Here is a 14,089-nt window from a genome sequence, read left to right on the forward strand (position 1 = left end):
TATCTGTTTGTTTATTTATTTAATACTGACTCAAATGGCATTCCATATGTTCCTGCCGACTGTTTTAATTATTCAATAGCCTCTCCTTTGTATATTATTCATCAGCAGTTGAGTGCTGTCTGAGCAGTGACACTGCATTATGGCTCAGTTTCAGGACAGTGACATTAAAACGAATAAAGCAGGGTTTTGCAGCTTTATAGGGTCCAAGATAACACAGCGTTTGGATGTGAAAGTGCTTCAGGAGGGGAAGGAGACAAACCTCTTCACATCCCCTGCTTGGTGCTCTGCGCATGCTCAGACTGCGCTCCCGTCTTATTAATTTTTAATGGAAAATGGCTGCGTTTCTTATCCAAACCTCTGGAGCTGGGCAATAAAACCCCCGTCTGCGCTGAAGCATCTCGCGTCTCGTTTACGTCCACACCGAAAACAATCAGATGTTGTGATTATATGGCAGCTATCCGACGTCCTGTGGTGCGAAAACATTTGGGGAAAATGGATCGACTCACGCTTTGAGGGATGAAAGATCATTTTTCTCCTTAACCCTTTCTGCACCGAGATCTGCGAACAATCGAGGTACAGTAATCTTAGCTAATGTTGGTGGCAGGAGGGTGTATTCAGATGAATTATATATCTTAGATGAAAGCGGTCACGTCGGATATCTGCGCACTTTTCCGCTCTTAAGTTAAAATGTTAAACCCTTTTCTTGAAAACCGTTATTCGGGCCAAACCGAGGCTGAATTCAGCCCTCAGTGTTGTAATGTTACACAGGAGCAAAGTGGCAGGGAGAGGATGAGGTTCTTGCCGTCAAAGATGCGGAATCCATGTGCATATTTTTTGTGAATGAATATTACTACAGACAGATAGTGGAGTGTTTGTGATAGTAAAGTCCGCACCTCCTCGCATCCTGTGTGTCCTCTGCAGGAGACAGAAACCTCACCAGCTGCAGAATGTCCTTTTGCCTTTAAGTACTTATAGCCTCATGATTAGCAGCATTGCAAACTGTCAGAATATTAACTTGTTGTTTATAGTAGGTTATTGTTTATATGACACTAATAATGAAAGTGAAAGTTGTCCTTTCGCTGCCCCCTCCACAAGGAGGTCAGGGTCAGCTGCAGACCGCCAGCTGGGAGGCATTCAAAGGCACTTCAGCATCACTGTGAGGTTTATACCTGTTCTCAAGGTCTTAAAGGGTGACTTACTTAGGTGTTATTCAACGTAGACCTTATTTTTCCATGTTTTGTGTCTAAGTGACTTATGGAGACAGCAATTTTTGAAATTGGTCCAGTATTGAGTGAGAGAGCGCTGCAGCCGGCATCCTTGAAACAGGCTGCAATGTAACCGCTGGGGGCATTTGTGCACCCTCAATTTACATCCACTCAAAGTGGTTGTTTTTGCCACTGATATGCTCAGACTGTTATTAAAAGTGTCTGACAACATAACAGAAAGGCCTCACAGAGATAAATCTTTTTGTTAAAGAGTAAGATCCTCTTCTTTAACCAGAAACAGCCCCCAAAATGCAATTGGCAAATACACCAGACCCCATTTGAATTAGTAGTAATTTAAGCACGCATAGAGCTAGCATATTTTCACATTTAACTGGGTAGATTAAGTTTTTTTTCCCTACTAAATCAGAGTTGCTGATTGTTGGAAAAGTGCAAAGACGAACCAAAACAACATTTGATAGTTTTATTTTGTTTCTGTCGACTTTGAATGAAGTGTGTTTTACAATGATAAAAATACTGTTATTTAAATGAGGTCTGGTGGGTTTGATGACAGCCATTTCAGACAGTTTCTGGTTCAACAAAAGTATCTTACGTTTTACCAAAAAGGTCTATATCTGTAGGGATCCTTTCAATAATGTTGTCAGACACATAATAATCATACTAATAATTATGTCTCAGTTGCAAAAACAAGCATTTTAGTGAATGTAAATTGACAGTCACCATTGGCTGCAGCACTCTCACTCAATACTGGACCAGATTCAAAACTTATTGCCTCCGTTAGTCACTTAGACACAAAACATGGGGAAATTATCACCATAATCATTACCCCAAGCATACATCACATTGATATAACATTTATATTCATAATTTGGGTGTTTTTTTTTTTTGTTTTGTTTTTTCAAAATCTGGACATTTTTTCCTGGCCAAGTTAAAACAAGACAATTTGGACTCTTTGACCTCTGAACTATGTTTATTTTAAATTATTGTTTTTTGCTAGTAGGGAGTCAGAATGGAAAACAAACCAACAAAAGAAAACAGACATATTTTAGGGGTTTAGATATGAGGAAAAACTCAGCGTAACACAATAGACTAAGCGTGAACTTGGAAGATCAATGTATCTTCAACACACAGGCACACATCCAGACAGCCTGACAGAACAATACAGTGACAAGGGAAACATCATGTAACGCTAAAGTTATAAGAATCAGATTCAGTGCTGTTTTGATAACCTCCTGACACCAAAAAACTCCAACAAAGCAGAGTGACAATGACATGAAACCACATTCAAAAAGTAACCTATTTGTGACAAGCACAAGTTCATTCATAAGTTAAATGTTAATCCAAAGAAAAAAAATGCTTCAGATAGAAAAGCTCAGGGCAGCGTCTGTGCAACGCTTCTTATCAGAGGTGGGGAAGTTAACTACAGGCTTCATTGCAGAAAAGTATCTTAGCTGTCTGTCCAATCTTAAGTTTCCAAACCATATCTTCCTATTACATAAAAAAAATTCTAAGCTTGTGGCTTTGTCCTATCTTATCTCAGACCTCCTATCTTATTTAAAAAACATCCTGACAACTGTAAATTTGATTCTTCAGTCGGCACTTGTCCTGTCATTCCTGTATCTATATTTAGAATCTACACAAACTTCCTGTATCCCGTACCACTAGGCTTCTCAGGATTGACAAGCCATGATCTAAGCAGCTCTTACATGTCACTGGCTAGCTAGCTTGCATGGACATAAAGTGACGTGCCTTTAACTTAAGCTATGAGGTGCTGGAGACACTGATCGCATGGAGGAGAGTTAACCCCACCAAACTGATCAAATTCAAAATTAATCGTCTTGGCAGACAAATACGAATTAACAATCGCCATTGTGCGTTTGAGTTGCCTTTCAATCATTTGGCCTATATTTTGTTGTTCATATTGTTGCCCATGTTCATTGTCATTGCCATAAAGACCTAACGACAGTGCTGCTGCCATTTTGGGAACGAAATCCCAAAGTTAGGCCAGTTTTATAACAGCTAAATTACTATCCTAATATAAGCAGGGTTCCCACGGTCATGGAAAACCTGTAAAAGTCATGGAATTTCACAATCACGCTTTCCAGACCTGGAAAAGTCACCGATTTAGTAAAAATCAGTGAAAGTTTTGGAGAAGTCATGGAATTCTGTTGTGTGTAATGAAATTGTTACAGTTACTTCCATGGATAACCTGACTTGACTTAATGTAGCTCTAATATGCGTCCATGTTTGACGTTTTGTTTACCCTTGTGTTGTTTCTTAATTATCTCCCGGCGTTTTGTCTCTCCGGTTGTGTATGCCAGCAAACTGAAATTATGTTTAAATAGAGTTTGAATCTGATATGTTTGAAAAATGTCGGAAAATTTTTGAAATGTTGTCCCTAAAAGTGTGTTGGACCCTGGCCTGGAAATGCAGACCCAAATCTAGAAAGATTTAGGGTCTGGCTATGAGTAATGCAAATGGCCCAACTCGAGGGACAGCACCAAGCATGCATTTGTAAATATCACTGCACGCAATTGGATAACACTACGACCAATCAGAACAATACACGGGGTGACGTATACGCTTAGCTACTAGGGGTGTAAATCACCAGCTTAATCACGATACGATATTATATCGATTTGTTTGGATGATGATACGATGTTTGCCGATATCTCAAAGTCTGTCACGATACGATTTTGATTCGATTCGATTCGATTCGATTCAGGAGCCTGCGATCGATATGACGCGATATCATATGCCCATCTAACACAATCATTTACATCAACTCACAAAAACAACTAGAATATGATTTGACCATTCTATTTCTGAGCTCTGTGGAGGCGCACTTGCCCAGAAATGGTGACACAGACGTGCTATGTGAATTTCAAAATAAATGTGTATCTTTAAGATGACGATATGGATCGATGTTTTCATTTTGCATTGATATAATCAGATCGTTAATCAATGAATCGATGTGGATCGATGTATCGTTACACCCCCATTAGCTACCAGTGGAGCTAACTGGTAGATTAGACTCTTGCCGTATCCGGTTGGCAAAACAGCAAAAACGTCCTTCTTGCAAAGGAAAGTTTCGAGCGCCGTCTTCTGTTCCTCTTTTAGAGAAAAAGCCAAGTCTAACTCGTTCACTGTAGCGGCCAAAGCCGTTTCAAACAACTGGTGTTCATCCGTAGCCATCTTGCAATGTTTTCTGACTGATTCCGGACTTCGTCGTCGCAGCGCTGTCGTCATCTGTTTAGCTCGCCTCTGGCCCGCCTATATCAGATACACCGATGTGATTGGTGCAGCTCGGCTTCAACAGCATGGATAATGAGCATCATTACTGATTGCCAGAGTGACTCGCTGAGCAAATTCAAATTGTGCTCTTGCGAGAACTCTGGATTTCCAGGGTAGTGGGACCCCTGGACAAGGAAGGATTTTTTCTTGCATTTGCCAAACCAAGCAGTTAGTCTTCTCTTAATGCTTAAAGTCTTTTCTTTTGTAGAACTGAAAAATACCACTTGAGAAAACTTCAGATAAAGCAGAAATCTCCCCTCACCCAAAGCAAAGATTTGTGCTTCATCTGAAGTGTTGTCAAACTGTATTTTTTGGGTTTGACAAGAGAAAATATTTCAAGGTTGAAGACTAACTGGTTGGTTTGGCACATGCTCGAGGGCTAAAGCTTTCTTTTGACTAGGTTTTAGGTTTAGAGATATGAGGGTCTAACTGTAAAGCTCTAAATGTGTTCCACTCTCTATTCGTTTTGTTGATATCAACCTTTATTGTGAAGTTGAAGATGTTCTGTAGTTCGTCAGCATGATCCTTTCAGTTTCATTTTATTTTTACCTGGCATTGTCCTACCCAGACAGCAGTACTGACTCCACACAGAGATATTTGTACTTTTATCTGAAATAATAACATAGTTCAACTTGTTTCCGACCCCCAGCAGAAGATGATGCGCCAGGTGACAACCAGTGACTTCTGCATGAATAGCAGGCCGTCATGCCTAGCAGAGGACAGCCACCACCCTGCCTCCCACTTTGACCTGTGCACCCAGGCCAACAAGTTCTACCCTCCTCCTCCTCCATCGGCTCTACAGATGACGCTGGCTCCCATGGCCTTACCTGCCCAGAGCCACAAGCCCATGGTGTGCCAGAGACAGGAAGTGCTCGGGGGCTCGCCCACAAAAATACCCGGCATTAAAAGCACTGATCAAGCGCCGGAAGATGGTAAGAAGAAGAGTAAGGCTGCCGGGAAGACAGGCAGACGCGGGAGGCCTTTGGGAACCACCAAGCTAGCCGGATACAGAACCAGCACAGGGAGACCCCTCGGCACCACCAGAGCTGCTGGGTTCAAGACGAGCCCGGGAAGGCCACTGGGTACAACCAGAGCGGCGGGGTACAAGGTCAGCCCCGGACGGCCTCCTGGCAGCATCAAGGGCCTCTCTCGCCTCAATAAACTGGCTTATGGTAGCACCTGCAGCGGAGCGGCTTTCCCCTATCCGCTACCACACAAGGAAATCCTCTGTGAACCTTCCTGCAAAGAGAAGACGGCTAATGAGTAAAAGGCTCTACTCTGTTTCCACTCATCCTCCATCAGTTGAATAAGAGACACATGTGTACAGGTTTCCTGCCAGATACTGGGGGTGATTGTAATCTCTCCCAGTCTGCTGTGAGGCTGAGAGGAGGAGATTTTCTATTATTCGTGTTGGTGTCATCTGTGTGCCTGCCACCTGATATAATGCTGTTAGTTTTTCAGTGCTACTGCTGGAGATCTATAGTGTGTGGAAGATTTCACTCCACACTGCTCTGTCTGTTTTGTTGGGGAAAAAATAATATCAGAAGTTCATTGAGAAAGGGGCTTTTATCTTTTTATCAACTGTAATGTTAAGTCAAGTTAAATTTTTAGTGTGCTTTATGTAGCATTTTAATGCCACTGAAGGATCGAAGCATTAATTTTAAAATGTTTTATTACTGTAAACAAAGGAGACCATCATGAGAAGACTGATACAATCGTGTGAAATCTGTCGTGCTGCTTTACAGCACAAACAACGACTTTTTTTTACTTTGTATGTTCATCATACAGTTTAATTACACATTAGCTAATGTTGCTGGATACTTGCTCTTATTATTGTTATTTACACAAACCCATGCAAAGAAAGGAAGGAGAAAAGAGAGTGACAACATTGTCTTTGCAACATGAAAGTTTGTTGGAAATATGGTCTTTAAAAAACCAAAATGCTATATGTAGCACCTTTCCTGTGTCACATTTGTAAAATAGGACGCATCTCACTCCGGATTCAAACAGATGGGGGTCAAGTGCCTTGCTCAGCGGCACTTCAAAGACAGATGTACAGATAATCCTCCAGGCTACCAGCACCCCGAAACTGAAATCCAAATAATCCGACTTTCTCCAGTCAGCTCCAGAATTAACACTAAAAAACTCACGCTAATGATGTCGTACTGTTCACTCTCTTAATGTCACCTCGGGAAATGTCTACATATTATCTGCATGCAAGTGTCATCAAAGCAACTGAGTCGACTTACAGATTGTTGTGAGAAATAACAGTTAACCAAGTTTTTTTTTTTGTTAACAAAAAAATGTGGAACAAAAAATTGACAGCACCTCAGTTCACCTTCTGCTTTTCTTGTAACCTGCTAATAATGAACCAACGTGGACTGCGGCTGATCACCTCAGAAAAGTTGTCTGTGGATAGGCGTTTTGATGAACGTTGTTTGTATGTTCTGCTCGGTACTGCAGTAAAAATTGAAGTAGTTCATCTTGTCAACTAGACAGTTCAAACTCCTGTTCACTGGTGTACTCACTGCAGAAACTGGATACTTGTGTGCTTCCTCCTGTTAGCAATGGTTTCTCTACACTGTTTTTTGTCAGCGAGGGTTGGGTGTCATTTAAGATGTTTCAATACCAGTAGGCTATAATGAGCTCTGTGTCAGATATCAAAATTGTACAGGTTATAACTTGCTTTGTTTTTCTACAAAACCCCATTTATTTCTGTTTTACAAAATCCCCAAATTTCTCAAAAGCATTAATGTTCAATTTTGTCTCGACACAAAGCAGCTTATGAATTTTGCCATCTTAAAATGAGCAGAATTCTGAATTAAATCAGGAAATATCTGATCAAAGTAAACAAAACTCTGACTGAGCATTCACTTCTTTGACACCTTACAGTTTTTGACTCCCATTGCTGTAAACACATTTTGTTTTGATCTCCATAACACTTGCATTGTGACACCCAGCTCCATCTCTTACCATTATTTGTCAAAGGTTGATTTTTGTGGTTAGAAATCATCAAATCTGACCATAATGGACTGCTTCAATACACAACTAAACAGTAAAGAGATAGGGTAATTTGCTTTTCTTTAAAGAGGCAACAGATAGGATTCGTTTTCTTTTATCTTGGCGCCACCTAGCATCACTGGTGTTGCGTCACTTTGTCGCAACGACCAAATGGGCCATGGGGATCAGAGATAATCAATAAAATGTAGGCTGTAAAGCCACCAGTATACCTCTATGTATATGTAGAATGAGAAGGTGTGTGGACACTCTACTAAATAAATGAGTAAAGAGACAACAACAACAATTATCAGATTTATCTGAAGAAAAAACAAATAGTAATGCAAAATAATTATGTCTCTGTGAGAAGAGAACAGAAGGAAGGGAGGGGGGTATCACTGTCCGAAGGCTGCCGTAGAATGGCAACGAGGATGTCAGCCGACCAACACTCGCTACCGGCTCCCTGGTTGCGGCGATTTGTGATGCTGGCCAGCTAGGAATGAACTAGCAGCCAGTACAGTACAGTCCTCTCTTGGCTAGCTAACATTTAGCCGTGTTACTTACTGATCCATTAGAAAGAAAGCTAGCTGGACATCCATTTTGAAGCCTCTTTGGTCATGGAGCTCCCTCCATCTCTTGAACACCTGACTGAGGTGTACTCTTGTTTTCCTCTTCTTTTATCACTCTCCTTTTTGCACTTCTTTGCCTCCTCACACAGATTGGCTCCTTTTCTTTTGCTAGGCTGTTTTTCACTTGTCTCCAAACTTTGTCCATCTGCCATTGTGCTCGTGACTCAACTATCTCATGCCCAACTCCTCATAAGGACTCGCTCCAGTCCCTGATTGGCTGACCGACCAATTTCGCAATACATGACGCGTTTCCTGCCGTAAAGCAGATTTTTTTCCACGAAAGTTCGGCACCGGTGGCAGAAGCTTATTGCAAAAATTGCAAAGCCACTAAGTAACCTATGTAAACGCTGATAGTCTGATTTTACTGTAGCCACTACCCTGTGCAACCCACATTATTTTCATAATGATATATATAGGAAAAGATGCAATCTGTTGCCTCTTTAAAAGGGACACCTTTAATATTGTTTTGTCAGATTGTTGGGAGAGTCTGTCACCCAAAGATTTACATGTATTTATCCATCCAAACCAATGGTGGCATCATCCGGACGATACGAACTTAGCAAACAAGAAAAATTCAAGTACAAATACATTCATTTTTTTTGCTTTAATGTTGCATTTGTCCCGAGAAAGTGAGCCGATTGATATTCAAAATATCATCTAATCTCAAACATGAATGTGTTGCTGAATGCACTGACTATGATTGATATGGCAGTTAACATTGTAGTTATAAAACTTGTATACACAAATCTTTTAAAAAAGAAAAAGCATTTGTTTTATGAGACATTTGTGTGACAGACATTCACCCCCAACTAAAACCTTAAATCTCTTATTTTTATTTTTGCTCACAGATAAAAACAAAACATTTTTTGATTTGCATTTTAATGATGAATCATAAACAAATGAGACCATCACTGACGAGCCACTGCTGGCCTATAATCTGCGTTTCTACCAACCCAGTCACCGGAGTAAACGTTGGCATTGTACATGTCTGTATCGGATGTGTTACATTTCTAGGTTTCATACTGTGAAACTTCAATTAAAGGGCCTTTTACCAGCCCAATTGGCTACACATTTTGACGAATAAACGCCTGCCTCAAGTAGAGGCCTGGTCTGGTTGCCAAGCAGTTAATTTTTTTTATTGAAGTTCTTTGGATGCATAAAACCGGGTTGCTGGCTACCTCAAATTATGTGTCCACTCCTCAGTTACCCTTTAAGTTATTCATATGACCTTTGTCTGCAAGGGTGCTCAGATTGAAAGAATCAAGGGGGTTTTTCATGAATATGAATAATGTATTTAATTGTCGGTATGCAGGGTGCCGTAATCCTCGAGTGCCGTAACTCTTTCTCTCCCTCTGATGCACTATCTGTTGGAGCTTGATCAAATAAATGAATCATAATTGATATATTATCTGAAGCCTAATTTTATACAAGTAATATTCATATTGGTTTAAATAAACAATCATTGTATTTGTATATAGGCCCATTTATTTCAGTTCAAGCAAATAATAGCCCGGGCTATTAATTGAATCTTTACAGTATGTAGCGAATATGTTGAAACTTTACATTTCTTAATTTAAATTTCATGCTTTGACAACACTGTGGTTAATGTGTGGGTAGGTTAAGGCACAAAAACCACTTGGGTAAAAAACCTCACTTTTGTTGGTCTCAAACAGCGGTCTGCTGCTGTCACACCATCTAACATCCCGTCCTCCTCCTCATGAGAAACTCAGCTCATAAACATTCAATCTGAACTCCACCATACGTAACATACAAAGGATCCATATCTGTGCAGAAACATAAAATGCCAATGTTTTACTCTGGTGACATATCTGGTTTTTACACTGTGAGCCACCAGGTTATAGTTGGTGGGAAATCTTAGAGGGAATCAGTGAAATCACTTCCATTACATTCATCACCTTAAATGAATCCGAAGAGAACAGAACATCTAACATTTGTTGAACCTTATGGAGCACTTACAACCACTATCACAGCTGTGAGAGATCATCTCCATCATGGTCTCACTTGTTTACAACGACCACACTAAAGTATAAGATCTTAAGAATTCTGTAATGATGTTTTCATTTCTAAATGCTTAACTGACCTTTCAAGTTTTGATTTTCACAATGAGATCAAATGATGTCTGTTTTTTATGTTGCTATTTATTATGTTGTTTTAGGTACATTACCATAGCCCTGTAGATCACTTGAATCTGACTGTTAGGGAAGCTGGTGTTTTTGTGAAATGTAAAGTAACTGAGTGCAAACAGACAGAATTGAAAGATGCAGTCGTTTTACTGGTTTAATATTTGTCATTTCACAACATGCCTGATGCATCGTAAATACAGTAGATCACATATAGTTGAATATGATTAAGATCCAATACGACTGATTGGCTGTTTGACTATGTGTCACGGTATTGTATTCAAGTTTTTATCATTTGAAATCTTTGGTATTATTCATATAAAGACATTTCAAATCCTGAGAGTGAAGAAATAGCGTAGCTTCACTGAGTTGCTCTCTCGTGACGAAACATAAAATTGTTAAATTTTGGTGCAATAATCTGTTGTATGTATGTATTGTACTGTGGAAACTTTGATACGATCACTTTTTATTATGGTTGTATTTTTATACTCGTGTACAAGGCCTTCTATCACTTGTTTTGTTGATGTGTGTCGTGTTAACAGAGATTACCGAAATGTCACATACAAACATCCTTCTCACCCTCCTTTACCAAAGAATATGATGTTATCTAACTGTAGGCATTTATGCTCTTTGATTTTTTAAGAAATATTCCAACATCTCACAAAATAACCTTAGCATGAAAGTTACTGTGTAAAATGTAAATGAAAAAGCACTTGGAGACCACTAACCCGTTTAAAGATAAAACAATTAGTAAAAAAAGAAAAATTTAAATTACTCTTACTTAAAGGAGCAATAAGCGAAATTCATCATTTCTAGATTGAAGGAATTAAAAAATTGTTATGTGAAGAACTAGAGGTGTAATTTCATCTGGAGTATAGCATGACCTCACACACCCTCTCTCTGTGTTGATCTCCAGCCCATTGTTTACAAGCCGGTCCGGCTGCACGTTCATGTACATTCATGTGACAAAAATCCGGAGCTAGCTGGGAGCGGCTGGCGAGGCGTTAGCCGCAGCATGACCGGAGGGAAGCGCAGCCAGTTAGCCTCCGCTAGCTTCCCAACTAGCCCCGGCTCTCTGTTTGGATCCAACCGGAGCACCGAGCCCTGGTTTGTTATTCAGGTTAATGTGGGAAGAAGCAGCGGGTTTATCGGGCAGCTGAGTGAAGCTGGGTGAAGTGGAGGCTGCGGAGGAAACACCGGGATGGGTTAATGTCTGGAGCTTGAGTTATTAGCGGCTCGGTCCCAGCAGTGGGTCAGGCGTTACAGTTGTGTTAAGTGAGTAAGTTAGCCCGGCAGCCCAGCTAACATTTTCAATTAGCATTGTAAAATGTAGCCTCCCCGCAAGGCTACATTTTTGTAATATTTTTGCGGAGATGGAGGCGAGGCTCAGTGACTAGAAGAGCTGATAGAAGCGCTCCATAGCTGTAAGTTAGTCCAGTAGCCGGTGGCAGCCGACTCGGCTAGTGCTAACACCGGGAGCTAACGCTAACGTTCCTCCTCTTCTCCGTGAGTGAGAGCGATGTTTTAGCCTAGCGGGCAGCTTGCTCGCGGGCATAGCTTCAGGTTAAAGTGGGAAGAAGCAGCGGGTTTTATCGGGCAGCTGAGTGAAGCTGGATGAAGTGGAGGCTGCGGAGGAAACACCAGGATGGGTTAATGTCTGGAGCTTGAGCAGCCCGCGAGCCAGGCGGGCAGCCTGGCGGGCTCTAGCCGACTCGGATCCCGGCTAGTGCTAACACCGGGAGCTAACGCTAACGTTCCTACTCTTCTCCGTGAGTGAGAGCGATGTTTTAGCCTAGCAGGCAGCCCGCGAGCCTGGCGGGCTGCCTGGCGGGCGGCAGCAAACCTAGCGGTGAAACGATTTCGCTTTTTGCCCCTTTAACTTAAATTGTCGCACCTGAAGCGATTAAAATGCCACTCTGTTGAATGCATTGTAAATTGCTATACACTGATGATGTAAACTTTGTTTCTTACATCTTATTGTATTTCTATCTTCTGTTATTCTACTTTGATAGTAGTTCTCTTTATATATAATTCTTATGTAGCCATGTTTGAATATTTAACTAATATTTTTTGTTGATGTGGCTGACATGATGCCTGGCTGTCTCACATTCTGAAGTTGTGTTTTTTTAATATATATATATATTTTTTTTGTCTCAATATTTTTTTTTATTCCTCGTTTTGTTTTTCAGGCTTTAGATGCATTTGATGAGGTGGAGTCTGATGGGATAAACATGCTGAGAGGATGTGCCCTTAACCCCCTTTTCACACATGACACTTTGACATGTCACGGTAGGATAAAGCACAGTCACTGTCACACTGTCATGGCACGCTGAGACACTTGAATAGACTGTTAACATTACTAACACCTGCCCTCCTCTTATGACAAGACAAACTGTCTGCTGTGAAAAGCTGAAACATCCATATTCTAGTACAACTGGGTTAGATCTGGGTTAAGAGGTGAGCTGAACAGTGGCTAGCCTCTCTGCCACTAACTTCTGTGAATCCAGTTAATCAGTTTAACAGTATAAGACAAATGGGTACAAGGTCTTGGACTTGTGGTAAATGGCGTTTGGTAAAGGCAGCTACAAACAGAAAGATATTACAATTATCACTGTTATCTGGACATATGGAGTGACAACATCCTGTGGAGCAATGCTGTTTTTTTAAGGGCTGGATTTTTAATAATTTGTGTTACAACAAATACGATTTTGACTGAGCTTTTCGTACCTCTAGTGGAAAATGGAAAGTATCCCCAGCAGCATGTTTCAGCTTTTTAGAAAGACTAATTAAAGAAAACCCATTCAGTTAGAAATATGAATGGCCGTGAGGCTAGCGAGTACAGAAGGAGCGGTCCATGTCATCTGATGGGAATCTTAAGGCTTCTTAAACCTTAAGATGGTTACATTTTGGTATGAAGCAGAAAACGGTTGAGACTACGATTAGAGAAGGCTCAGGTTAAATAAGGGTCTGACATGGTAAGAATTTAAGCAGGACTTAGGGACAACTTTGTGTCATATTATCTCCGATATCTGGCTTTCTGCACTGTTTACAGCCTTGTTATTAATGGTAAAAATCAAATACGTTGACATGATAACAGTGTAACCACTGATGTATTTGCCAGCCTGTGAACCTCACAGCACCCTGAAGATCTGTGTAAAGCTATTTCACTATGTAGCTCTGAGCTTGTGTCTAAAATACTGGTGTAACAACGTCTGTGTTACAAAATTCTTTTCCTGTCTCGAATTTTGCTGACTTGATGGAAGGCACTGACGTTTTTGATCTGGACTGTCCAAGGAGGACATGACAGAAGGGATAAGAGATGAAGGGATGATTATGGAATGTGGAGTAGACTCAATAATATGGATAATATTGATATTCCGTCAGTTTTAGCTGTAATATTTCAAGTTAAGACAGTGCACGGGGAATGATAGTTTATATTTCTTTTTTCTTTCCTTTTTGTTTATTGAGTGATTTTCTTGTCCCACCATCATCAGCATCAAGTCAACACATGGTCTGTTGTCAGTAGGTGATGATTTCAAAAAATATTACCTCACATTTCGAGTGTTTTCGAGGCAGCGTGAAGCCCAGTTATTCCTACAGTGTGACTGGCGAAGACTGTAAAGCTTTGTATAATTCCCATTTTATTCCTGCATGATTGTTGTGGAATGTTCAAAAGTTGTGTAATAAATCTGAAAGTAACACATTCTGCTGAAATAATATGCTGTAATGTTTTCCTTTGCAGAGGAGTCAACATTTTACAAACTTAAAATCATTGTGTGATTGTGCTTTTGGTGGTGAATTTTAA

At 40.5% G+C, this 14,089-nt stretch overlaps 1 protein-coding gene across 2 annotated transcripts; it reads left to right on the forward strand.

The window, feature by feature from the left end:
- Nucleotides 1-293: 293 nt before the first annotated feature.
- LOC117271622 (UPF0461 protein C5orf24 homolog) lies at nucleotides 294-14,001 on the forward strand. Of its 2 annotated transcripts, none has more exons than XM_033649916.2 (2): nucleotides 294-573; nucleotides 5,167-14,001. In XM_033649916.2, the coding sequence occupies exon 2, from the start codon at nucleotides 5,173-5,175 to the stop codon at nucleotides 5,782-5,784; it is 612 nt and encodes a 203-aa protein (XP_033505807.1). In that variant the 5' UTR covers nucleotides 294-573; nucleotides 5,167-5,172; the 3' UTR covers nucleotides 5,785-14,001. The 2 variants fall into 2 exon arrangements, with proteins under 2 accessions (XP_033505807.1, XP_033505815.1); XM_033649924.2 differs by having other exon boundaries at nucleotides 5,170-14,001.
- Nucleotides 14,002-14,089: the final 88 nt, after the last annotated feature.

Source organism: Epinephelus lanceolatus, chromosome 11 (assembly GCF_041903045.1).
Source record: "Epinephelus lanceolatus isolate andai-2023 chromosome 11, ASM4190304v1, whole genome shotgun sequence".
Taxonomy (NCBI): domain Eukaryota; kingdom Metazoa; phylum Chordata; class Actinopteri; order Perciformes; family Serranidae; genus Epinephelus; species Epinephelus lanceolatus.